This window comes from Stegostoma tigrinum, chromosome 46 (assembly GCF_030684315.1).
Source record: "Stegostoma tigrinum isolate sSteTig4 chromosome 46, sSteTig4.hap1, whole genome shotgun sequence".
Classification (NCBI taxonomy): Eukaryota; Metazoa; Chordata; class Chondrichthyes; order Orectolobiformes; family Stegostomatidae; genus Stegostoma; species Stegostoma tigrinum.
The window spans coordinates 9,437,152-9,463,431 of NC_081399.1; the positions used below are offsets into that span (position 1 = coordinate 9,437,152).

The 26,280-nt window shown below is 47.2% G+C and overlaps 1 protein-coding gene across 2 annotated transcripts in view; it reads left to right on the top strand.

Annotated features, from left to right (window-relative positions):
- Nucleotides 1-10,206: 10,206 nt before the first annotated feature.
- LOC125449639 (SLAM family member 7-like) overlaps nt 10,207-26,280 on the top strand; it is a 35,141-nt gene continuing 19,067 nt past the window's right edge. For both annotated transcript variants that reach the window (XM_059642834.1, XM_059642835.1), the window contains exon 1: nt 10,207-10,334. In XM_059642834.1, coding sequence (XP_059498817.1) covers nt 10,265-10,334 — 70 coding nt within the window. In that variant the 5' untranslated portion in view covers nt 10,207-10,264. The remainder of the gene's footprint in view (nt 10,335-26,280) is intronic.

Here is a 26,280-nt window from a genome sequence, read left to right on the forward strand (position 1 = left end):
GTCTCTTCCAACCTCAGCTACACGAGTCCAAAACACCGGCTATTTGCTAAAGCAACAGGGAACCCAAACGCTGAGGCCGAGCAGAGGACTGTAGGTACTCATTGGGACTTCCTCAAATATATTACTTAATCTTAATCTTGTTTCAGTTTTGTCGTCTGAAAATGCTTTTAATAATGTTATTGCTTTATCTCCAATGAATATTGACTAAAAACCTGTTGGAACTAAAGCTCGGCTGTTTTAACTGGTATCAAACACTTGAAACAAAGGAACATGTGCCGATAATCTACAGCACACAGACCTCGCGCGCCCTCATGTGCGCCCTCCCTCACGCACGCTCTCTCACACAGACACACACACACACCCCCATCCACCTACCTGGGACCACTCTTGTGAACGGTCAAATACTGACAAGATCATCTGCATTTAGCACATGTTGGATAAATGCTGAATATTGGCCCCGAGACGCATGGGGACCTCCTCAGCACATCTTCAAGGCGACTGCCCCTTCTCAAAATGACATCTCAAAACTGCACAGCTGCACTCATCCAAAATACCGTGCCTCTAAGTCATCCCTCAGCACTGACCCTCCGACCGTGCGGCACTCCCTCGGGACTGCCCCCCTACAGTGCGGTGCTCCCTCAGCACTGACCTTCCGACGGCGCGACGCTGTCTCAGCACTGACCCTCCGATGGCGCGACGCTGTCTCGGCACTGACCCTCTGACGGCGCGACACTCTCTCGGCACTGACCCTCCGACGGCGCGACACTCTCTCGGCACTGACCCTCTGACAGTGCAACGCTCCCTCAGCACTGACCCTCTGACAGTGCAGTGCTCCCTCAGCACTGACCCTCTGACAGTGCAACGCTCCCTCAGCACTGACCCTCTGACAGTGCAGTGCTCCCTCAGCACTGACCCTCTGACAGTGCAACGCTCCCTCAGCACTGACCCTCTGACAGTGCAGCGCTCCCTCAGCACTGACCCTCTGACAGTGCAGCACCCCTGCACTACTGACTCTAAAATCCAAGTTGGAATGTGTTCCACAATTGAACAATTGTTCAATGCAAAACATAATTTGTTCCATCTCCATCACTGTGCTCAGGTCTCAACATCCTTAGGTGTATTAACTTTTGCCAACTGAAGACAGAGAGAACCTGTATGTGTATCCATTAGGAAATGACTCCAACAGATAATTTAGGAGGATTTGGTTTGTGTCTGGGAATCTGTGTGGCTACAGCTTCACTCAGATGAATTCTTTCATTTGCATAGTCCATCATACAACCTCCTCCCCCAAAGCTGCGCTTTTGTTAACCCAGTATAATACACAATGGTATAGTTACAAGGTATCAGGCACACAGAGGGACACACATAAACACACCGCACAGACGTATACATGTGTGCACGCACACACACACAAATTCCAATTAACGCACACAACTACAAACACACACACACACAGAGACTACACAGACACATACCTGCACAAACACAAAGACACATAACTATCACACATAAGCGCATGACTAACATGCACACACAGCAGACACGAACCCACACACACAAGCACACAGACAGACACATACAGATACAGAAACACAGATGTGCACAAAAACACACCACACGGATAGATACATACGGATGCACAGGCAAACACCCATGTACCAACAATGACCACGTACACACGAGAGACTTACTTGCACCCACACTATAAAAACTCAGCAGAATGTCATTGTAAAAGTATTTTGTCCAAGTAACCATCAAAGTCAGGATAGATAGTTCTTTCCAGTTAGTTGCAGTGTGGGTTGATCACTGCAGTCACTCGGTGGCTGGCTGAATTCATGTTTTCTGGAAAAGTCTCTTTGAGGTCCCTTCCACTCGGAACGATGAGACATTCTCTTGGGGTTTACAAATCCCTGTCCTTTCGGGGAGGAGAAAACTGATGCCGCAGGCAAGTTATCTTTCTGTTTTGTCCTTCTGTTAGAATCATGGATGGCATTGCTAAATTTAGGCAAGAGACAAATAGCATTTTATCCTAAAGTAGGCAATGGCCATGATTTTTTTTTGTTTTTGAGCCTGTGGGATAACTCAGTGAGGATCCTGAACAAGTGCACCTCAAACAGGATTCAAAATGTTTGACACCATCCAGAACAAAGCAGACCCTGCTTCATTGGCACCACATCCACAAACGTCCCACTCCCTCCCCCCACCACCAACACTCAGTCGCAGCAGTGTGTCCCATCTACAAGATGCTCTGCAGAAATTCACCAAAGATCCTCAGGCAGCACCTTCCAAACCCCACGACCCACTTCCATCCAGAATGTTAAGGGGCAGCAGATGCATGGGACCCCCACCCCCTGCAAGTTCCCCTCCGAGCCCCGCCCCATCCTGACTTGGAAATATATTGGTGTCCCTTCAGTGATGCTGGGTCAGAATCCCTGGAATTCCCTCCCTAAGGGGACATTGTGGGTCAACCCACAGCACATGGACTGCAATGGTTCAACAAGGCATCTCACCCCCACCTTCTCAGGGGGGCAACTAGGGATGGGGGCAATAAATGCTGGGCCCAGCCAGAGACACCAACCTCCAGTGAGTGAATAAACAAATCCTGATGGAATGAAGAGAAAATAAAGGCTAATTTCTTCAAGCTCAGCGTTCCAAATGTACAGATGCTGTGTCCTTTACAAACGCATTGTCAGAACTAAACTGAGGCAAATTTCACAAAACGTAGAAATTGCGATGAAGCTGTCAAAATAACAATTCACCCCATGGACCACTGCTCATGGCAATACAAATTCACACCAACTCAAAGAAAATAACTCTGTTTATTGTGAGACAGTTAGTTTTCGCGGGAGGAGTGAAACGAATAGCCTTCAAAAAAACACACACCTGGATTCAGACAGACAAAAGACAAATGGTTTCACACAGATACTGTGAGTGGAAAAAGAATGTAGGCACAGGGTGAAGAAAGTTGAGAAGATCAAATGCCCAGACACCAAGCTGGGAAGTTAATTTCCTCACCATCCTTTTCATTTCTGCAAGGTGTTGTTTCCACAGTTAGGGTAATTCTGTAATGTGATGGCTTATCAGGTGAACTTCCAGGTTTTCTACCTAAGCTAACAGGGTGTAGAGCTGGATGAACACAGCAGGCCAAGCAGCATCAGAGGAGCAGGAAAGCTGTCATGTCAGGCTTAGACACCTCTCCCCACAAGCTGGGAGGGAGAGGGAGAGGTGGGTGTTTGTTGTCCACAGACTCTGAGTGTATTCTTTTCCTGAACTGCTGCTCTTGGAACTTACAGCTCAACCAGTCAGAGGACTGTTGTCAGGCAGCATTTCCTTCATGCTCGTAACTCAACCAAATAAGGTGAATTTCTTCAATGTTCTGCAGGTCAACCAATCAGAGGGCTACTGACAGGCAGAATTTCTTCAATGTTCTGCAGCTCTACCAATCGGAGGGCTACTGTCAGGCAGAATTTTTTTGATTTTTTTTCAGGGATAGTAGGAACTGCAGATGCTGGTGAACCTGAGATAACAAGGTGTGGAGCTGGATGAACACAGCAGGCCAAGCACCATCAGAGGAGCAGGAAGGCTGACATTTCGGGTCGAGACCCTTCTTCAGATTTTTCTGAGGTGCAGTTTTTTGTTGTGAACCGAGCGTAGGTGTTCCGCATAGCGGTCCCCAAGCCTCCACTTGGCTTGTACCAACTCCCCCTCCCATTCCTTGGACAACATGTCCATCCTGTGCCTCCTTTAAACCTGTCCTATTCATGCACTCAGCCGAATGCCTTTTAAATTTGTAGTTGTACTTGGAACAGCCACTTCCTCAGGCGGCTCGTTCCATACACACACCACTCTCTGTGTGAAACAGTTACCCCTCAGGTCACTTTTAAATCTTTCTCCTCCCATCTTAAAGGCATGTCCCTAGTTTTGAACTCACCTACTCTAGGGGAAAGGTCTTCATTTTTCACCTTGTCTGTACCTCTCATGATTTTATTAACTTCTATAAGGTCACCCCTCGCCCTCTTACGGTCCAGTGAAAAGTGTCTCAGCCTACCCAGCATCTCCTTCTAACTCAAACCATCCATTCCCAGCAACATCCTGGTAAATCTCTTCTGGACCCTCTCCAAGGTTAATAATATTCTTCCGATAACAGGGCGACCAGAACTGGGCACAGTGCTCCATAAGAGGCCTCACCAACGTCCCTGTACAACCCCAACATGATGTTCCAACTCGTATACTTAGCAATGAAGGCTAGTGTGCTAAATACCTTAACTACCCTGCAACTCTTAAAGACCTATGTACCTGAACCCCCAGATCTCTCTGTTTTACAACATTAGCCAAGGCCCTACTTTCAACTGTATAAGTCCTGCCCCTTGTTTATTTTACCAAAATGCAATGCCTCACATTTATCCAAATTAACTCCATCTGCTCCACCTCAGCACATTGACCCAATTGATCAAAGTCTCTTTGTAATCTCAGATAACCTTCTTCATTGACCACTAAACCACCAATTTTGATCTTGGACCCATGAGCCCCCGAACTTTTATTAGGACTTAAAATCAGAAGTTGCTGAAAAAGCTTAATGGGGTTGACAGCATCCGTGGAGAGAAAGCAGAGTTAACGTTTCGGGTCTTCCTACCCATCTCCTGAAGATGCTCCACAGATGCTTCCAGTTTTCCAGCAATTTCTGGTTTTGTTTCTGATTTACAGCGTCCGCAGTTCTTTGGCTTTTTGTTGTGAGTCAATTAGGAGGACTGCGGATAAGCATGCCCCACTGTTCCAGAAACTATCTCAAACATTGAAATGTACAACCCTCCAGGGAGACCATCAAAAATATAAATTTTCCTGACAATCTGCTACTCAGGACAAAGCAAGTCACATCAGTAACAGTAAAAGATAATTCTACATAGTATTAGAGCACAACTTCAACAGGAGTGGGAAATTTTTTTTCTAATTTATGGACCTTAAATAATGTAATTTCAAAAGCTCAGAACTTGCGTTCAATCATGATTAAGGCAGGTAAGGGACAAATGGATTAATGTGTATAATGTGGGAGGAATAATAGAGACAAGGTAAAGTAAATTCCAAAGATCACAAGTCCACAAAATGGAAAGTAATTTTCTCCACTATCATCTTGACTTTTGCGATGAGATTGTTATCTCAATAGTTGAACAAGTGAACTTTCCTTGACAGTGTTCTTAATGCGATGTTTCCTTGGCATTTCTGTCTTTTTCCTACATGGAGAGAAAGAGGTGGTCAGGAGACAGAGAGAAGATGGACAGGATGAGAGAAGGAAAAGAAGAGGAGGAGATAAACAGAGAGGCAGAGGATGACAGGTGGGGGTCAGAAGGAGAGGAGAGAGAGAGAGAGAAAGAGGGAGAGAGCGCAGGAGGGGGGAGAGAGCGGGAGAGAGATTGTGAGAAAGACGGAGCGGAAGGCGGGAGAGGGGGGACAGAGGCAGAGAGGGAGAAGAAAAGAGGGAGAGAGGGATGGGGAAACAGAGAAAGGACAACAAAAGAGAGGGAGAGAGAGTTGGAGAGGGAGGAGAGGGTGAGGCACGAAGGGGGGAGTTGGAGAGAAAGAGACAGGACAAAGGAAACATGGAGGGGAAGAGACGGAGAGAGAACAAGAGAGAGGGGGAAGAGAGGGAGAGAGATGGATGTGTTCTGTCTACAGGGTCTAGATGTTTTTTCCCATTTCACTGTTGAACCAATCAGAGGGCTAACTCAAAGATTTACGTGTGGAATTCTTTCTTTTCCATCTTCTAGAAAGCAACATGATGCTGCACAGCTCAACAATAGGTAACATGTCACTTCACGAATTGCTTAGCTCTCCTAGGCTCCCAAGCGATGCGATCCACTCTGTAATTACAATGAAGAAAACAATGTGTTACCTTGTATTACATTTCGAGACTGCTCCCCTCCCTATCTCTGTAACCCCCTCCAGCCCCTACACCCCCTCCCTATCTCTGTAACCCCCTCCAGCCCCTACACCCCCTCCCTATCTCTGTAACCCCCTCCAGCCCCTACGGCCCCTCCCTATCTCTGTAACCCCCTCCAGCCCCTACACCCCCTCCCTATCTCTGTAACCCCCCACAGCCCCTACACCCCCTCCCTATCTCTGTAACCCCCTCCAGCCCCTACACCCCCTCCCTATCTCTGTAACCCTCTCCAGCCCCTACACCCCCTCCCTATCTCTGTAACCCCCTCCAGCCCCTACACCCCCTCCCTATCTCTGTAACCCCCTCCAGCCCCTACACCCCCTCCCTATCTCTGTAACCCCCTCCAGCCCCTACACCCCCTCCCTATCTCTATAACCCCCTCCAGCCCCTACACCCCCTCCCTATCTCTGTAACCCCCTCCAGCCCCTACACCCCCTCCCTATCTCTGTAACCCCCTCCAGCCCCTACACCCCCTCCCTATCTGTAATCCCCTCCAGAGAGGAGGAGGTTTGGGGGTGGTGGTTGGGCTGGTGGCAGGAGCAGGAGGTCAGAACCCGGAGACCCTCGATTGAAGCCGTAGACCATTCAATGGGAATGGAACGTCAAATCAGGGAGGTTTTTGCCGAAACTATTCCAGGCACTAGTCAGGTTGCAGCTGGGACACTGCGAACAGTTTTGGCGGCCACATATCTAAGACAGGCTGACAGCTGAGGTAGCCCATTGAAGTTTGACTAGGCCGATCCTGCGGATGGAGGGACTGTCTAATGAGGGAGAGGTTGGCGTAAGATGAGCCTGTACTCGATGGAGTTTGGAGAGGTGACCTTAGTGAAATTATGGGATACTTAGGCGAGTTTGACAGCCATAGATGTGGAGAGATCATTTACTCTTTTGGGAAATCCTAGGTGGCCAGAGAGTGTCACTTCCAAATAATGGGTGCCCTATTTGAAACGGAAGACAAGGAGAAATCTCTTCTACCCGAGGGGAGCGAGCTTGTGGGATTCTTTTGCGCAGAGGTCCGGTCACTCAAAGCCAACAGGGATTTTCTATCAGTGGAGGGAAACGAGGGGAAAAGGCAGGAAAGTGGAGTTGGGGAGTTATCAGATACGCTGCTGAGCCATGGGGCAGGTTCAATGGGCTGAACGGCTTCCTTCCGCTGGGGAGGAGATAGTAGGAGCTGCAGATGCTGGAGAGTCCGAGATAACAAGGTGTGGAGCTGCATGAACACAGCAGGCCAAGCAGCATCAGAGGAGCAGGTAAGCTGATGCTTTGGGCCTAGACCCTTCTTCAGAAATGGGGGAGGGGAAGGCTGTTCTGAAATAAGTAGGGAGAGAGGGGGAGGCAGATCAAAGATGGATAGAGGAGAAGATAGTTGGAGAGGAGACAGACAGGTCAAAGAGGCGGGGATGGAGCCAGTAAAGGTGAGTGTAGGTGGGGAGTTAGAGATGGGAGGTGGGCAGCCCGGGGTGGATGGACAGGTCAAGCGGCGGGATGAGGTGGTAGGTAGGAAATGGAGGTGTGGCTTGGGGTGGGAGGAAGGGATGGGTGAGAGGAAGAACAGGTTAGGGAGGCAGAGACAGGCTGGGCTGGTTTTGTGATGCAGTAGGGGAAGGGGAGATTTTGAAGCTGGTGAAGTCCACATTGATACCATTAGGCTGCAGGGTTCCCAAGCAGAATATGAGTTGCTGTTCCTGCAACCTTCGGGTGGCATCATTGTGGCACTGCAGGAGGCCCAGGATGGACATGTCGTCTGAGGAATGGGAGGGGGAGTTGAAATGGTTCACGACTGGGAGGTGCAGTTGTTTATTGCTGCTGCTTTTGTGATTTGGGACGTCATCGGAACTTTCCAGTTGGAACTGGAGCTGGGTTATTAGGAAATTGTGCAGACCCAGGAGTAGAGCGTATTTCTAAAACATTCGCGCTGTTTGCACTCATCTATTTTTAGACGTGAATAACGTTTCCCTTTTCTGCCGAACTGAAATGAAAATAAGTCAGATGCGGCCCACACATGTACTGGGGACATCGAATGGCTGTTACAGTTCACACATTCCAAACACCTTCCAAGTCAGCTCATTGATCTGAGGAGTTCCAGACAGAGACTGAGCCTGGTCAAACTCTGAGTCATTACTACTAGACACTTTAGCATGGAGCGCACATCAATTCACACCCATTCCACAAGCAACCTTTAGAGTCACTATGCCACGTCAAAATACATCCCCCTCCCCATCTCCACCCCTCTCCTCCTGATTCTCCCTCCAATGTGAGCCCCTCTGGCTTTCCAAACTTCCTGAAGTTGGATAATAAAGTGTGAGGCTGGATGAACACAGCAGGCCAAGCAGCATCTCAGGAGCACAGGTGCTCCTGAGATGCTGCTTGGCCTGCTGTGTTCATCCAGCCTCACACTTTATTATCTTGGAATCTCCAGCATCTGCAGTTCCCATTATTCCTGAAGTTGGAAATGGTTTGTCCTCACAGTCCCCTTCCCTGAACTCCTCAAACTGAACCTCCCTTAAACCTGTGATAACAAGGTGTAGAGCACAGCGGGCCAAGCAGCATCAGAGGAGCAGGAAGGCTGACGTTTCGGGTGTGGACCCTCTTTAGATTTTCTGAGAGAAGAGTCTCGGCCCAGTCAGGCTAGGGGCAAGAACGGGACATTGGGCAGGGAGAGGAAATGACAGGCAGGGGAACAGAGAGCGTGATAGAAACTGGAAGACGGAGTGAGAGAGACCAGGAGAGGGAGAGAGGTAGATCCAGCCTGAATTTGATATGTAGAATGGAGTGAAAGACAGGCAATGTGATAGTGAGGGAGACAGAGAGACAGAAGGAGAGAGTCAGATTTGTATGCGGATATAGAATGTGCAAAAGTCAGACATGTGATTATAAGATGGAGGGAGGGAGAGAGAGAGAGTGAAGGAGAGTCAGATTGAGATGGAGATGTAGATTTTTATTGGCATCTGGTAATGGACTAGACAGCGAGAGAGCGAGAGATTTAAACTGAGATGGTGATACAGAAAGATATGAAAGACAGAAGGTGTGATAATGAGGGAGATAGAGAGAGATGTAGAGCCAAAGAGTAACTGACACAGATGTGCATCCAGAGTGCAAGAGACAAAACGAGAGAGAGAACAAAAAATAAGTTGTTAAATATATGTCATTTCTTCAAGCCACATCCTGTTTTTAATGAGAACGGAGAAACATTTCACAGTGTCATGGAAACACACAACCTCAAAAGAGTCTATTTGGCCCATTGAGTTTATGCTAGCTCTGACAGACTGTTCTAATTAATCCCAGAGCCCCCCCCCCCCCCCCCACTCCCCACCACTCCCCTGCCCTTGTCCCATTGCTCAGCAAATACATCCCATTCCAATGTTTCCTGGTCTTTGCTATGAAATCAGGTTCCCCTGTGCCCCCTCAGACACTGAGTGCCCAGTCACTATGCTACGTCAAAATACATCCCCCTCCCCATCCCCACCCCTCTCCTCCTGATTCTCCCTCCAATGTGAGCCCCTCTGGCTTTCCAAACTTCCTGAAGTTGGAAATGGTTTGTCCTCACAGTCCCCTTCCCTGAACTCCTCAAACTGAACCTCCCTTAAACCTGTGATAACAAGGTGTAGAGCACAGCGGGCCAAGCAGCATCAGAGGAGTGGGAAGGCTGACATTTCGGGTGTGGACCCTCTTTAGATTTTCTGAGAGAAGAGTCTCGGCCCGAAACGTCAGTCTTCCTGCTCCTCTGATGCTGCTTGGCCTGCTGTGTTAATCCAGCTCCACACCTTGTTATCTCAGATTCTCCAGCATCTGCATTTCCCACTGTCTGTCCCTTAACCTTTTCTGTTCCTGGGGGTTGGGACCCCAGTCTCCTTTATGTCCAGCCCCAGGACCAAGGAGCTGGTCGTCTGAGACCAGACGATCCTAGTAAAACATGGAAAACCCAGAATCTGAAGTCCCACCGCATCATATTATAATCCAACAGGTTTGCTTAACATCACAAGCATTTGTCAGGTGAAGTGGAGGGAGGCACACAGGCACAGAATATACAGGCAGAGAGATAATGGCAGGATCATTCCAGGTAATTAAAAGTGGCACATTGCCCTGGCTTGCTGTGTTCTTCCAGAAATAAGATGGTGCTAAAGACAAACCAAATGGCTGGAATTAACGTGAGTCCAATCACAAACTGATCTCAGTGAAATGTCACACTTTGATCATGTAAACCTTCCACTGAACTTTCATTCTGACATTAAATGTAGGTGAGTAGGAGATGCTCATTTCCTGTTTGCCTATTACAAACCTACCTGGTCTCTATTTCGGATCTCTCTCTCACACTCAAGGGCAGGTATGGAGCCCAAGCCTAACAAAACAGGACTGCTGGCCTTTCTGCTCCCGCTGATCATGGGCTGTGATCAAGGTAAGGGTCTATTTACAGGGGCTTTGGAGACAGAGAGAGGGAGCGAGACAGTGTGAGAGATAAAAGCAGTGTGAGTGTGTGTCTCCATGTGAGAGAGAGAGAGGGAGAGAGAAGAAAGGTGTGGGAGAGAGAATGAGGCAGAAAGTGTGAAAGAATGTCAGAGTGACAGAGACAAGAGAAATGTGAGAAAGTATGTGTGAGAGACACAGGGAGAGAGACAATGTGAGAAAAAAATGTTTCAGAGTGTGCGAGAGAGTGTGAGAGGTTTGAGATTGTGTGAGAGAGACAGAATGAGACAAGAGAGATATCAGAGTGTGTATGTGATAGAGAGAAGGAGAAACAGAGAGATAAGAGAGATGTAAGAGACAGACAGAGAGGCAGCATGGGCCTTGAGAGGGATTTGAGAGTGTGTGAGAGAGAGAAAGAAAGAGAAAGAGAGAGAGACAGTGTGAGAGACAAGAGGCTGAAAGACCTGACAGAGTGAGAGACAGTGAGAAAGACAATGAGAGAAATGGAGATGATGAGAGAGAAAGAGATTGAAAAAGAGAAAGGGAGAGCTAGTGAATCACAGTGAGCAAGGGAATGAGAGAGGCCAGAGAGAGATTGAGAGACCAGAGACAGAGAGAAAGAGATCCACAGTCAGAGGGAATCGTGAGACAGAGAGAAAGAGAGAGATACAGACAGACAGAGGGACTGATATACAGACAGACAGAGAGAGAGACAGATGGATAGACAGAGAGAGAGAGAGAAATGGACAGAGAGAGACAAGACAGACAGAGAGAGAGAGTCAGACAGACAGACAGAGGGAAGGAGAGAGAGAGAGACAGACAGAGAGAGAGAGAGATAGTGTGTGTGAAAAACCGAGATGGGGGCAGAGAGATTGAAAGATTGGGAGACAGAGGTTGATAAGCCGAAATGCACATGATAAAGGGAAGGTAGAAGAGTCAGGATGAGGTCAGTTATGGTGGAACAGGAAGATTAATTTCCACATATCAAGGGAGATATTGAAAGATTAAGATCGGAAAGTTCGAAATTAAGCAAAGTGGATCAGAAAGAGACTGAGTATAATAACTGTAAAAAAATTCAGGGGGGGTCAAAAACTTGTCCCCTTCAACTGAATAAAAGTATCCATAGTGAATTATTTTAGCTAATGAGAGATCGGAAAGTGAGGGGCTCGATTTATCATTGTTACGAGACATGGTTGCAAAGTGACCAAACTTTGGAACTGGCTGTTTCAGGGCATGAAACTCTTAAAAGAGAAAAGCAAAAATAGGATAATGCCAATTAAGGCTTAGTGCGAATTGGGTTAGATTCTTAACTCAGAAACTGGGATTGTTTATAGAAACTGGCATAATTAAATCAGGAAATTGGTGCATTTGGAATGAGAGTACTTTGATAATCAAGGGGTCTTTATTTATTTTCATTCAAATGGACGACAAGTGCATGGAATGGTGTACAAAGATAAAATGGAAAGGATATAATGAAATGGGAAAAGGTTAATTCATAACCTTGTAGTAAAGGATTCTCTGGGGAAGAGTGACCATAATATGGGAGAAATTTACTTGAGTTTGATTCAAGGTCTAAAACACAAGTTGGGAAGGCAGTTCATTCCCGATAAATTGGGAAACTTATGTTTTCTTATCCTGCCACCTGTATAATTTTCCAATTAAATGGCTGTAATAGTAAACCCCATCTAAATAATCTGGCATTTTTAAAAATTCTTGAATCGTTCCAAACATGTTAAGGGGTCAAGGACAATTGTCCTTGTTATTGGCAATATAGATGTTGAAAAGATACAATGCCAACACAAAACTCAAGGTCTCTTTCTTAATTGTGGAATACTTTTGCAAAAATGAATTTTCAGCTTTTCGGGAAATAGATCTTTGTACCTTCTTACTGAAACCCACATGACTCTCATCAATACTGACTTTGTGTGATTTGCTACGGCTAACACTGGATGCTGGTGACTAATGGAGCTTTCCATCTGTAGAAATTCTTTCAAAAGACAGCTGCTCACTGACATTTTCTGTGTTTCGTCAACAAGCCAGTCAGTGGGGTAATGTTTGGTGTGACTTTCCAATAAAAATGACTCAATCCTGGGGATTGTAGTACTGTTTCCTTCATCAGTACTATGGGATGCTCCACAATTATCTTTTGTCCCCACATCCTGTGCGGTCATCTGTCTACATCCAATAACAAAGCCCGGGAATGTGGCTTGGGCTTTTGCAAATTTACTCTTGGCTTGGTTTATCACCAAACTTGCCTCCCAAACTCGGCTGAACAATTCCGATAGAGATTCCAAATATTCCTTCCGTGTGTGACTAAAAATCACCAGGTCACCAATGTACACCACACAACGGGGTAATCCAGAGATGACTTTATGGGTTAGTCTCTGAAATGTAGCTGGTGCATTTTTCACACCAAATGACCTGACTTTAAGTTGATGTAGTCCATTCAGTGTCACAAAAGCCAGAGCTTCCTTCAATCTTTTGGATAAAGGTGCCTGCCAGTATCCTCTGAGGGAGCCCAGCTCTGAAATATAAGCTGCTGGTCCCACTTCTCAGTATAGTCTTCCGGCCATAGAATAGGATATGAACCAGTAACTGCATTAATTTTGCAGTAACACATAATCATTGGGTACCATCTGGTTTTGACAACATGACAGGGGCGAGCCCCAGTCCCTGCATGGTTTCAATCTCTTCTTGAACCTATGCCAACTTTAGAGGATTAAGTCTGCAAGGATGTTGCTTAATTGGAACCACATGCCCTAGATCCACATCACGCATAATCATGTTAGTGCTTCCCAATTTATTCCCACAAATCTCTCCCAGTGATTATGATAACTCTTTCGGGTCATTTCGTTTTTCCTTAATGTAACTTTATAATTGATCCTAATGTTTGAAAACTTCCTCATTATCCAATTTAATTTGAGGAATATCATATTCAGATTGCTCTGTTTTTGGTTCCTCACTGCGAGTTGTAACCAATAGCACATAGACATTTTCCTTCTCCTCCCCCACCTAAATACCATTTGAGTATATTCACATGACACACTCGCTGTGTTTTCTCCTTCTATCTGATGTTCTTATCGAATAATTCACCAATTTCCTTTTGATTTGCTAAAGCTCACTAAACCTTGCTTTTAAAAGTTCACTTGCTACCGGAAGAAACACTAACACATCACCTCCTCTGGCGAAACGATGAACTTTTGATTCCCTGTCTGCATCCTGTTTCATTATACACTGTCCTATTTCCAAATGCTGTCTAGCTAACTCAGCAGCTCTAATTAATCTTTCCCTAAATTTTGACGTATTGTCCAAATATATGGTCTCTTAACCAATGTGTTCCTAATTAATTTTAGTGGTCCTTTCAATGCAAATGGACTGAATTTAGTTGATTCATTTGAGACAGGAGTTGGTGGCAGAGGGTTGCCTTTCAGACTGGAGGCCCATGACCATTGGTGTGCCACATGGATCGGGACTGAGTCCAGTTTTGTTTGTCATTTGTATAAATGGTTTGGATGAGCATATGGAACGTGTGGTTAGTAAATTTGCAGATGACACCAAGATTGGTGATATGGTGGACAGAGAAGAAGGTTATCTCAGGGTCAGAGGGGTCTTGATCAGTGGGGCCCATGGGCTGAGGTGTGGCAGATGGAGTTTAATTTGGATAAATGTGAGGGAGAACAAACAGGAGCAGGACTTATATAACTAAAAGCAGGGCCTTGAGCAGTGTTATAGAACAGGGAGACCTAGGGCACAGATATATAATTCTTTGAAGTTTGTGTCACATACAGACAGCGGGGTTAAGAAGGCGTTTAGCACTCTTGGCTTCATTGCACAGTCCTTTTGAGTGTAGGAGTTGGGGACGTCATGTTGAGGTTGTACAGGGACGTTGGTGAGGCCTCTCCTGGAGCGCTGTGCCCAGTTCTGGTCGCCCTGTTACAGGAAGGATATTATTAAACTGGGGAGGGTTCAGAAGGGATTTACCAGGATGTTGCCAGGAATGGAGGATTTGATTTATAAGGAGAGGCTGGATAGGCTGGGACTTTTTTCACTGGAGCCTAGGAGTTTGAGGGGTGACCTTACAGAGATTTATAAAATCATGAGGGTTATAGATAAGGTGATTTATGAGGATCAATGGTCAGCACAACATCGTGGGCTGAAGGGCCTGTTCTGTGCTGTACTGTTGTATGTTCTATGTTCTATGTTCTAGGTGAATGACAAGCATCTTCTCCCTAGAGTGGGGGGAGTTCAGAACTAGGGGACACTTTTTGAGGTGAGAGGAGGAGGATTTATAAAGGATATGATGGACAATGTCTTGACACGGAGGGTAGTTTGTGTGTGGAATGAACTTCCTGAGGAAGTTGGGGATGAGTGCACAGTTACAATGTTGAAGAGACATTAGGATAAGTTCATGATTAAGGAAGGTTTGGAGGGATATGGGCCAGGAGCAGGCAGGTGGGACTAGTTTAGTTTGGGATTATGGTCGGCATGGACTGGTTGAGCCAAAGGGCCTGTTTCCATGCTGGATGGCTCACTGACTCAGTTTAAGTGCGTCTCCAATTGCAAAGAGTGCAAATGGAATTCCTTTATCCCAATTCTGTGGATAGTCTTGACTAGAAGCTCTCAACATGGTTTTTGAAGTTCGATGCCAACATTCTAATGCTCCCTACGGTTCTAGGTGATGTGCCGTGGATTTGAAGTGTTTTATTCCTAAGCTATCGGTAACTCCTTTGAATAATTTTGAGGTAAAGTTTGACCCCTGATCTGATTCTATCTCTGTGGGCAGTCCATATCTCGTAAACATTTTGAGTAACTCTCCTACAATCCTTTCAGCTGTGATATTGGGTCATAGAATGGCCTCCATAAATCTAGTGGATATGGTCAAAGAATACTGCTTTTGTTTGAGGGAGGGGCTCTTAATCAATTCAGACCCTTGTAAAAGGTCCCTCGGACATGGGAATGGATATTAAATGCTGCCTGAAGTTTTCCCACGTGTCTGGTAAAACTCCATTACATCTTTACGCAGTCCAGGCCAGTAAAAATGTTTTCGTACATTGGCTTGAGTTTTCCTTACTCCCAAATGACTTCCTGCTGGTAATCCATGTTCTACCTGCAACACCTACTTTCTATTACCTACCGATAATACAACTTGATGAACCTGTACCCATTTCCCATCTACCTGAGGATGTGGTGGTCTCCACTTCGTCGTCAAGGGGACAGTGACATTCTGGGATACGCTCAGATTCTTCTTCTGTTTTTTGTCGCAATTGCTTTAGTTTATCATCTTTCTGTTGTATTCAAGCTAATTTCGCTGAACTAAAAGTACCCACTTTGACCTCCTCCTGTTCCTGTTTCTCCTCAACCGCTCGATCAAAAACAGTTTCTGATAAATTGAACTTCGACTTCCTGATCTTTATTCTGAGGCCTCAGCTCCTATTTCAGTCTGAGACCTTGCTACTAGTCAGTCAGATGCGCTTCCTGTAACATCTCAGTTGCCTGATTTTCTGCTGGCCGTTCAACCACAGCAGGCGTCACTCTGGCCTGTGATCCAGCTACATCAGTCCTGAGGGATAAACTGAATCTGTGAAAGAGAGAATTTCTCTATTGCTCATCTTTTAACATAACTGTATATCCATCATATACTCGTTATTTTATAACCCCTTATAACGTCACCTCTCACACCAGTCCCAGCATATCCTTGTTTCAGTCCATTCCTGGCAACATCCTGGTAAATCCCTCCCGGTCTCTCTCCAGTTTAATAACAACCTTCTTGTAACTGGGTGACCAGAACTGGACACAGTGCTCCAGGAGAGGCCTCACCAACGTCCCTGTACAACCTCAACATGACTTCCCCAACTTCTACACTCAAAGGCCTGAGCAATGAAGGCTAGTGTGTTAAACACCTTCTTAGCCATCCATATGTGATTCAAACTTGAAACAATTATGTACCTGAACCCTTAGTCCTCTCCTTCCTACTACATTACCCAAGGCTCTGCTTTTAATTGTACAAATCCTGCCCTTGTTCATTTTACCAAACCTCAACGCCTCACATTTAACCAGATTGAACTCCATCAGCTCCTCCCCAACCGTTGAGACAATTGATCAAGATCACTTTGTAATCTTGGACAACGTTCTTCACCTCCCGTGACACCATCAATTTTCGAGTTAACATGCCTTCTCTTTCGTATTTCAATGACAATATGAATAGAAATTAATAAAATGTGAGGCTGGATGAACACAGCAGGCCAAGCAGCATCTCAGGAGCACAAAAGCTGACGTTTTGGGCCTAGACCCTTCATCAGAGAGGGGGATGGGGAGAGGGAGCTGGAATAAATGGGGAGAGAGGGGGAGGCGGACAGAAGATGGAGAGTAAAGAAGATAGGTGGAGAGAGTATAGGAGGGGAGGTAGGGAGGGGATAGGTCAGTCCAGGGAAGACGGACAGGTCAAGGACGTGGGATGAGTAGAGTAGCTGGGGGTGCGGCTTGGGGTGGGAGGAAGGGATGGGTGAGAGGAAGAACCGGTTAGGGAGGCAGAGACAGGTTGGACTGGTTTTGGGATGCAGTGGGTGGGGGGGAAGAGCTGGGCTGGTTGTGTGGTGCAGTGGGGGGAGGGGACGAACTAGGCTGGTTTAGGGATGCAGTAGGGGAAGGGGAGATTTTGAAACTGGTGAAGTCCACTTTGATACCATTAGGCTGCAGGGTTCCCAGGCGGAATATGAGTTGCTGTTCCTGCAACCTTCGGGTGGCATCATTGTGGCAGTGCAGGAGGCCCATGATGGACATGTCATCTAGAGAATGGGAGGGGGAGTGGAAATGGTTTGCGACTGGGAGGTGCAGTTGTTTGTTGCGAACTTTGTAGGTTACGTGGAACAGTCCCTCTTCCGCACCTACACAGGCCCCAAACCCCACCTCTTCCTCCGGTACATTGATGACTGTATCGGCGCCGCCTCTTGCTCCCAAGAGGAGCTCGAACAGTTCATCCACTTCACCAACACCTTCCACCCCAACCTTCAGTTCACCTGGGCCATCTCCAGCACATCCCTCACCTTCCTGGACCTCTCAGTCTCCATCTCAGGCAACCAGCATGTACTGATGTCCATTTCAAGCCCACCGACTCCCACAGCTACCTAGAATACACCTCCTCCCACCCACCCTCCTGCAAAAATTCCATCCCCTATTCCCAATTCCTCCGCCTCCACCCACGATAAGACATTCCACTCCCGCACATCCCAGATGTCCAAGTTCTTTAAGGACCGCAACTTTCCCCCCACAGTGATCAAGAACGCCCTTGACCGCGTCTCCCGTATTTCCCGCAACACATCCCTCACACCCCGCCCCCGCCACAACCGCCCTAAGAGGATCCCCCTCATTCTCACACACCACCCTACCAACCTCCGGATACAACGCATCATCCTCCGACACTTCCGCCATTTACAATCCGACCCCACCACCCAAGACATTTTTCCATCCCCTCCCCTGTCTGCTTTCCGGAGAGACCACTCTCTCCGTGACTCCCTTGTTCGCTCCACACTGCCCTCCAACCCCACCACACCCAGCACCTTCCCCTGCAACCGCAGGAAATGCTACACTTGTCCCCACACCTCATCCCTCACCCCTATCCCAGGCCCCAAGATGACATTCCACATTAAGCAGAGGTTCACCTGCACATCTGCCAATGTGGTATACTGCATCCACTGTACCCGGTGCGGCTTCCTCTACATTGGGGAAACCAAGCGGAGGCTTGGAGGCCGCTTTGCAGAACACCTCTGCTCAGTTCGCAACAAACAACTGCACCTCCCAGTCGCAAACCATTTCCACTCCCCCTCCCATTCTTTAGATGACATGTCCATCATGGGCCTCCTGCACTGCCACAATGATGCCACCCAAAGGTTGCAGGAACAGCAACTCATATTCCGCCTGGGAACCCTGCAGCCCAATGGTATCAATGTGGACTTCACCAGTTTCAAAATCTCCCCTTCCCCTACTGCATCCCTAAACCAGCCTAGTTCGTCCCCTCCCCCCACTGCACCACACAACCAGCCCAGCTCTTCCCCCCCACCCACTGCATCCCAAAACCAGTCCAACCTGTCTCTGCCTCCCTAACCGGTTCTTCCTCTCACCCATCCCTTCCTCCCACACCAAGCCGCACCCCCAGCTACCTACTAACCTCATCCCACCTCCTTGACCTGTCCGTCTTCCCTGGACTGACCTATCCCCTCCCTATCTCCCCACCTATACTCTCTCCACCTATCTTCTTTACTCTCCATCTTCGGTCCGCCTCCCCCTCTCTCCCCATTTATTCCAGCTCCCTCTCCCCATCCCCCTCTCTGATGAAGGGTCTAGGCCCGAAACGTCAGCTTTTGTGCTCCTGAGATGCTGCTTGGCCTGCTGTGTTCATCCAGCCTCACATTTTATTATCTTGGAATTCTCCAGCATCTGCAGTTCCCATTATCTCTGAATAGAAATTAAATTTCCTTTTCACATTCAAGCTGCTTCATTTACAAAGCATTTTAGCCGTCTACCAATGACTTCCCAGTGATTGTAAATGGGGCGTTTTTGCTGCAAATACCTTCCCCGACCTCGCAGACGGAAGCAGCTCCGACCCCAGCTTGTTTGCTGATTCTGAAAGTTTTGCGTTTCTCACTTTCTGTCAAACGAACTCCCCCCCGCCTTCCCCCCACTACCGAGTGACTACATTCACACTGGGAAACTCTTCGTGACTGGGGGAGCCATTATTATACAGGGCACACCCAGTTTAAATAAATGGAATTTGACACCCAAAAAGAGAACACATGACTCAGTGCCTTTGAGCCCAATAGCCCTAAATGCAAAGAGGAATTGGAGATTTTGATCCCAGATGAGGCTCGAACTTTTTATAGAGTGGACCTAATCCCCTTCAAATATATCAAGGAGATAGCCTGGACCCTAAAGCAAGTGTAAGGTGCTGTGTTCCAGATATAATCGCTTGGCTTTCTCTCCAACTGAAATACAAACAAAAGAAAGAAGAATCGGTATAACTTTAACTCTATTAGAAAACTTAACAGAATAACAGATTATTTGACAACTAAACAGTAACTGCTCCAAACTAGCAACATCCCATAAGCACACCCTTGGCAAGAGTAAAGTTAATGAAGCCGAGGTGCCCACATGCAACTCTGGAGGAAGAGAGAACTCCAATCTTTAAGACAGAGAGAGAGAGAGAGATGGCTTCCATATCCAACTTTGAAACCTCAGCAACTTTGATAGCTATACTGATAAAAAAAAACACCCTGGTTCTGTGGGAGCCTGATTCCACCTGTCCATGCTGCTTCTTTTGTTCCAACTTTCAAAAAAAAAATTCCAGGGCCTCACGGGTCATTTATTGGCTTTGAAGGAGACCTATACAGACAACAAGCAAAACGAACGTCATCTACAAAATACCTTGCAAGAACTGTGACAAACACTACATTGGACAAACTGGCAGAAAGCTAGCCACCAGGATACATGAACATCAACCAGCCACAAAACGACATGACCCACTATCACTCGTATCCTTACACACAGATGAGGAAGGACATCACTTTGATTGGGACAACACATCCATCCGAGGACAAGCCAAACAGAGACAGGCACGAGAATTCCTAGAAGCATGGCATTCCAACCGGAACTCCATCAACAAACACATTGATTTGGAGCCAATCTACCATCCCCTGAGAAAAAGAACAGGAAATGACATCACCAACACAGGAAATGACATCACCAACCCAAGGAAACCTAAACAGAAATAGAAAACGGGACATAACACCAGCGCTTCATTGGAGACTCACCGATGATGTTACCTAGAATGGTGACGAAACGTCTGAAGACGAACCTTCCAGCTCAGCGAGCAAACTCACATCCAGAACCTCAACCTGAGCTACAAATCTTCTCAAAACTCGTTTGAAGGAACAGCTCAGTACCTATGGCTCAAAACCTCTCTTCCAATTCAAACGAAAGGACAAAATACAGCTCTTAAAAGCCAGATAATTGTCACAACTATCACTTGAAGAGACCACTCACGTTGCAAAATGGGCAGTTTTGAGCAGATGATAGTCCCTCTCTAAGCTTGCTGCATGAAATGCAAAAATCTCCATCGCAATGTTGAATGTCTGTGAGTAAAACATTAATGCAAGAAGAGATCTTGGTAATGGCCATAAAAACTGGCTTGAGATCAACACTCATTAGGTGAGAGCAAAAGGAATAAAAGAAATGGGGTGACACAGTGGTTAGCACTGCAGCCTCACAGCACCAGGGGCCCAGGTTTGATCCCAGCCTCGGGTGACTGTGTGGAGTTTGCACATTCTCCCCGTGTCTACGTGGGTTTCCTCCGGGTGCTCCGGTTTCCTCCCACAGTCCAAAGATGTGCAGGTTAGGTGGATCAGCCATGCTAAATTGTCCTATACTGCCCAGGGATGGGGTTAGGGTGGATTGGCCGTGCTAAATTGTCCCGTAGTGCCCAGGGATGTGCCGGTTAGGGTGGAATGGCCATGCTAAATTGCCCTATTGTGCCCAGGGATGTGCGGGTTAGGGTGGGTTGGCCATGCTAAATTGCCCTATTGTGCCCAGGGATGTGCGGGTTAGGGTGGATTGGCCGTGCTAAATTGTCCCATAGTGTCCAGGGATGTGCAGGTTAGGTGGGTTGGCCATGCTAAATTGTCCCATAGTGCCCAGGGATGTGCGGGTAAGGATGGGTTGGCCGTGCTAAATTGTCCCATAGTGCCCAGGGATGTGCGGGTTAGGGTGGATTGGCCATGCTAAATTGTCCCGTAGTGCCCAGGATGTGCAGGTTAGGGTGGATGGCCATGGGTTACAGAGATGGTGGGAGATGGGTTTAGGTGTGATGCTCTCCAGAGGGCCAGTGCAGACTTGATGGACCAAAAGGCCTCCTCTCACACACCTTGGAGATACTGTACAGGGAGGGAATTCCCCGGTGCTGGGGTTGCAAACACAAACAGAAAGAGGCCACCACAAGAGAAGCTTTGCTTGTGTTAAAAATTCCACGATGCATCTTGCAACATCCCTATTAAAAACGAGATGTGGGAACTTCTGGTCCCATCAAGCGGTGGGATGAAAATGTTGGAGCTGTCACAGGGGAGAGAGAGTCTATTATCTTATTAAGGCCAACAAAGATCAAAGCAGATTATCGCCTTCCCAGAGCATTATTTGGGGAAGACTCTGCAACGTGCACAGGAGCCAATTCCAAAATCTGAGAGCAAATAGCAAGAATGTGATGGGATGGGGCTGTTTTTCACCAAGACCATCAGTTTTTGCTGAAATGCTGACTCAGCAAAGACAGTGTTGAAACATGTGCAAGCCTGCAGAACGCTGCAAATTCAGAAGCCATGCAGATCGGTGCGTGGTTGAAGATGTGAGGCAATCCTGAAGAAAAGAGGAAGCTAGACTGGAAGGAAAGCCTGGAAATAGCTGCCAAGGAGAAGCTCGCTGGAAAAGGCTAGCTAATTCTCTCCAATGGTGAGAGTTGGCTGAGAGATGTAAACCAATATGGGACCAGAACCGCCATCAGTGTGGGAGAACAGGCCAGGGAGCAGCAAATAGTCATAGAGTCAAAGGGAAACAGACCCTTCGGCCCAACCAGCCCATGCTAACCCTAATCCCAAACTAAACTAGTCCCACCTACCTGCTCCTGGCCCATATCCCTCCAGACCTTTCCCTATTCATGGGCTTATCCAAATGTTTTTTAAATGTTGTAATTGTCCCCACTTCCTCAGGAAGCTCATTCCACACGGGAAACACCCTCTTTGTTTAAGAAAATTTGTCCCTCACAGTTTTGTTAAATTTTTCTCCTCTCACCTGAAAAAAAAATGCTCCCATAGACTTGGAGTCCCCCACCCTAGGGAAAGGACACCTGCTAGTCACCTAATCTTTCCCCCTCGTGCTTTTATAAACCTCTGTAAGTCCACCCCCTCAGCCTCCTACAATCTACTGAAATAAGTCCCAGCCCCTCCTTTTTACTCAGACCCTCCATTCCTGGCAACAGGGATACTGGGAACTGCAGATGCTGGAGAATCCGAGATAACAAGGTGTGGAGCTCGATGAACACAGCAGGCCAAGCAGCATCTCAGGAGCAGGAAAGCTGACGCTTCAGGCCTAGGAAGGGTCTAGGCCCAAAACATCAGCTTTTGTGCTCCTACAATGCCGCTTGTCCTGCTGCATTCCTGGCAACATCCTGGTAAATCCCTTCCAAACCCTCTCCAGTTTAATAATATCCTTCCTGTAACACGGGTACCAGAACTGGGCACAGTGCTCCAGGAGAGGCCTCACCAACGTCCCCAACTCCTATAATCAAGGGTCTGAGTAAGGAAGGCAAGTGTGCTAACCACCTTTTTAACCCCCCTGTCTACATGTGACACAAACTTCAAATAACTATGTACCTGCCCTCTGAGGTCCCGCTGTCATTCAGCACCGCCCAGGGTCCCCACTTTTAACTGTATAAGCCATGCCTTTGTTTTTCCAAAACATAATACCTTGCATTTATTCAAATTAAACTCCAACTGCCACACTTTGGGAGAGAATTGCTGGTATGCATCAAAAAGGTGGCGTGAAACAGGCGTGTTTGAGGAAGGGGAATGGGCAACATACCGAAACTGAAGTATAGGAGAAGTGGTCAACAGGAGGAAAGCTGGGCTGTTATTAAACATACCGACCGACCATTGCCGACGAAACCAACCCCTACTGGGTGATCACTCCTTTACTGAACGGGAAACCAGGAAACGACAGTGGATCACGAGTGGATCACAAGCAGCCAAGTCACACTGTGCTGCAACCCGCAGGAATTGTCCAGGCAGAGCAATGCTTCAGTGTTTGCTCTGGTATACAGTCTGAAGAATGGTCCGGACACTGGGAATTCCCCAGGTTTAATCAGGAAGAACACAGAATCGTAGAAAGCGGCCCGTCAGGTTTGTACCGGCCCTCTGAAGGATCCATATAACCCCACCTGGTCTGCATATCCCTGGATACTACGGGGCAATTTTTAGCACCTAACCTGAACATCTTTGGCCCGTGGGAGGGAACTGGGGCACCCACACAGACATGGGCAAAAGCATGAAAATGCCACCCGAAGTCTGGATTGAACCCAAGTCCCCAGCACCCTGACATAGCAGTGCTAACCACTGAGCCACCACACAGGTAGGGCTGAAGGGCATTCTGAGGCAGATCTATCTCAAATTCTAAACTAACGCCCAGTGGTTTTCAGTGGGGATCTGAGAAGCATGGAAACAGATCTCTGTTCAAATTGAAAACCCAGGGTGAGAATCGAGTGCCATGATGCGAGGCTAGAGAACTGCCTTACAGAACAAAGACTGAGGTAGGATTTGAGGTGCTGGGCATGGCAAGAATTCTTAAACCTATAAATGTGAGTGGCTCAGGCTTGCCTATCTATCAGTGATGAGGAATGATGATTGGCGCACATCTGTGAAGATGTTAAAATCACTATTAATCCAGTAGCATGTGTGTGTGAGTGTGTGTGTGTATGTGTGTGTGTGTATATGTGAGAGTGGGTGTGAGAGGGTGTGAGAGTGTGTGTGAGAGTGTGTGTGTGTGTGTGTGTGTGTGTGTGTATGTGTGAGAGTGTGTGTGTGTGTGTGTATGTGTGAGAGTGTGTGTGAGAGTGTGTGTGTATGGGTGAGTGTGTGTGTGAGTGTGAGTGTGTTTGTGTCTGTGTATGTGTGTGAGAGTATGTGTGTGTGTGTTTGTATGTGTGTGTGTGTGTGTGTGTGGGTGAGTATGAGTGAGTGTGTGTGGGTGTGTGTGTGTCTGTGTGTGTGAGTGTGTGTGAGAGAGTGTGTGTCTGTGTGTGTGAGAGTGTGTGTCTGTGTGTGAGAGAGTGTGTGTCTGTGTATGTGTGAGAGTGTGTGTGTGTGTCTGTGTATGTGTGTGAGAGTGTGTGAGTGTGTGTGTGTGTATGTGTGTGTGTGTGTGTGAGAGAGTGTGTGAGTGTGTGTGTGTGTGTGAGAGAGTGTGTGTGTGTCTGTGTGTGTGAGTGTGTGTCTGTGTGTGTGAGAGAGTGTGTGAGAGTGTGTCTGTGTGTATGTGTGAGTGTGTGTGTGAGAGTGTGTGTGTGTATGTGTGAGAAAGTGTGTGTGAGAGTGTGTGTGTGTATGTGTGACAGAGTGTGTGTGAGAGTGTGTGTCTGTGTGTGTGTGTATGTCTGTGTGAGTGCGTGTGACTTTGTGAGAGAGAGAGTATATGTGAGTGTGTGTGTGTGCGTGCGTGTGCGTGTGTGTGTGTGTTTGTGATAGAGAGTGTGTGTGTGTGCGTGTGCGAGAGAGTGGGAACGAGTGTGTGTGTGCGTGTGTTTGTGATAGAGAGTGTGTGTGTGTGCGTGTGCGAGAGAGTGGGAACGAGTGTGTGTGCGTGCGTGTGCGTGTGCGAGAGAGTGGGAACGAGTGTGTGTGTACGTGCGTGTGCGTGTGCGAGAGAGTGGGAACGAGTGTGTGTGTGCGTGCGTGTGTGTGTGTGTTTGTGATAGAGAGTGTGTGTGTGTGCGTGTGCGAGAGAGTGGGAACGAGTGTGTGTGTGCGTGTGTGTGTGTGTTTGTGATAGAGAGTGTGTGTGTGTGCGTGTGCGAGAGAGTGGGAACGAGTGTGCGTGTGCGTGCGTGTGTGTTAGTGCGTGTGAGCAGCATCTTTTGTCTTCACTCGATGACCTACTCACTGGGGATGCGATGGCCCAGTGGTATTATCACTGGACAGTTAATCCAGGAACTCAACAACATTCTGGGGGACCTGGGCTCAAATCCTGCCAGAGCAGGTGGTGGAATTCGAGTTCAGTTTTAAAAGATAAATCGGGAATTAAAGATCTAGTGATGGCCATGAAACCATTTCCAATTATCAGGGGAAAAACCCATCTGGCTACTAATGTCCTTTAGGGAAGGAAACTGCCATCCTTACCTGGTCTGGGCCTACATTTGACTCCAGACCCACAGCAATGTGGTTACCTCCAAACTGCCCTCTGGGCAATTAGGGATGGGGCAATAACTAACCAACGATGCCCTCATTTCATGAATGAATCACGGGAAATGAGCTGGAGGTCAGCTTTCTGTTCAAATTAACCTTACTCCAAACCTGTCGCAGATGTACGTGAGTCACAGAAATACTTGTTAATGCAATAATGTAAGGAGCGACTAAAACACTGGAGATATCATCTTGGTATCAAATCCAGACTTGAGTTATTTTCCAACGGGGATTATATTTTCAGTAGATTGGAAGAAATTTTGTACTGGCCTAGTAAACATTTCAGACACGAGACGAAATAAACATCAGCGTTGGTACAATTTAGGTGTAATTTTGTAGACACTAAATTTTTTGAGGTTGTGACAAAGAAAATTGTTGAAAGCAGAGTGGTGGATGTTGTGTACATGGAATTAAAACCGAAAAAGAACTGCGGATACTGTAAATCAGGAGCAAAAACAAAGTTGCTGGAAAAGCTCAGCGGGTCTGGCAGCTTCTGTGAAGAAAAAAATCAGAGTTAACATTTCGGGTCCAGTGAGCCTTCCTCAGAAGTGATGGTGCCTGGGAAAATGTCAGTTTACATGCAGAAAATAGGGAGGTGGGAGGGATGGGGAGTAAACGATAGGATAGATCCCAAACAGGGAGAAAAAGAGTTGGACAGACAAAGGAGTTGCTAACGATGAGGCTGGGAGGGTGAGTAGCTGTTAATGGGGACTGTTAGTGACTAATAACAGGGGGTGTGTAGTGGCAGGCTATGTGGTAACAAGGCCTGGTGTGTGGGGTTGGTGGCTGGGACATGGGAGAGTTTAGGCCCTAAAATTATTGAACTCAATATTGAGTCTGGACGGCTGTAGGGTCCCCAAGTGGAAAATGAGGTGTTGTTCCTCCAGCTTGCGTTGGGCTTCACTGGAACATTGTAGCAAGCCAGAGACGGACATGTTGGCCAGGGAGCAC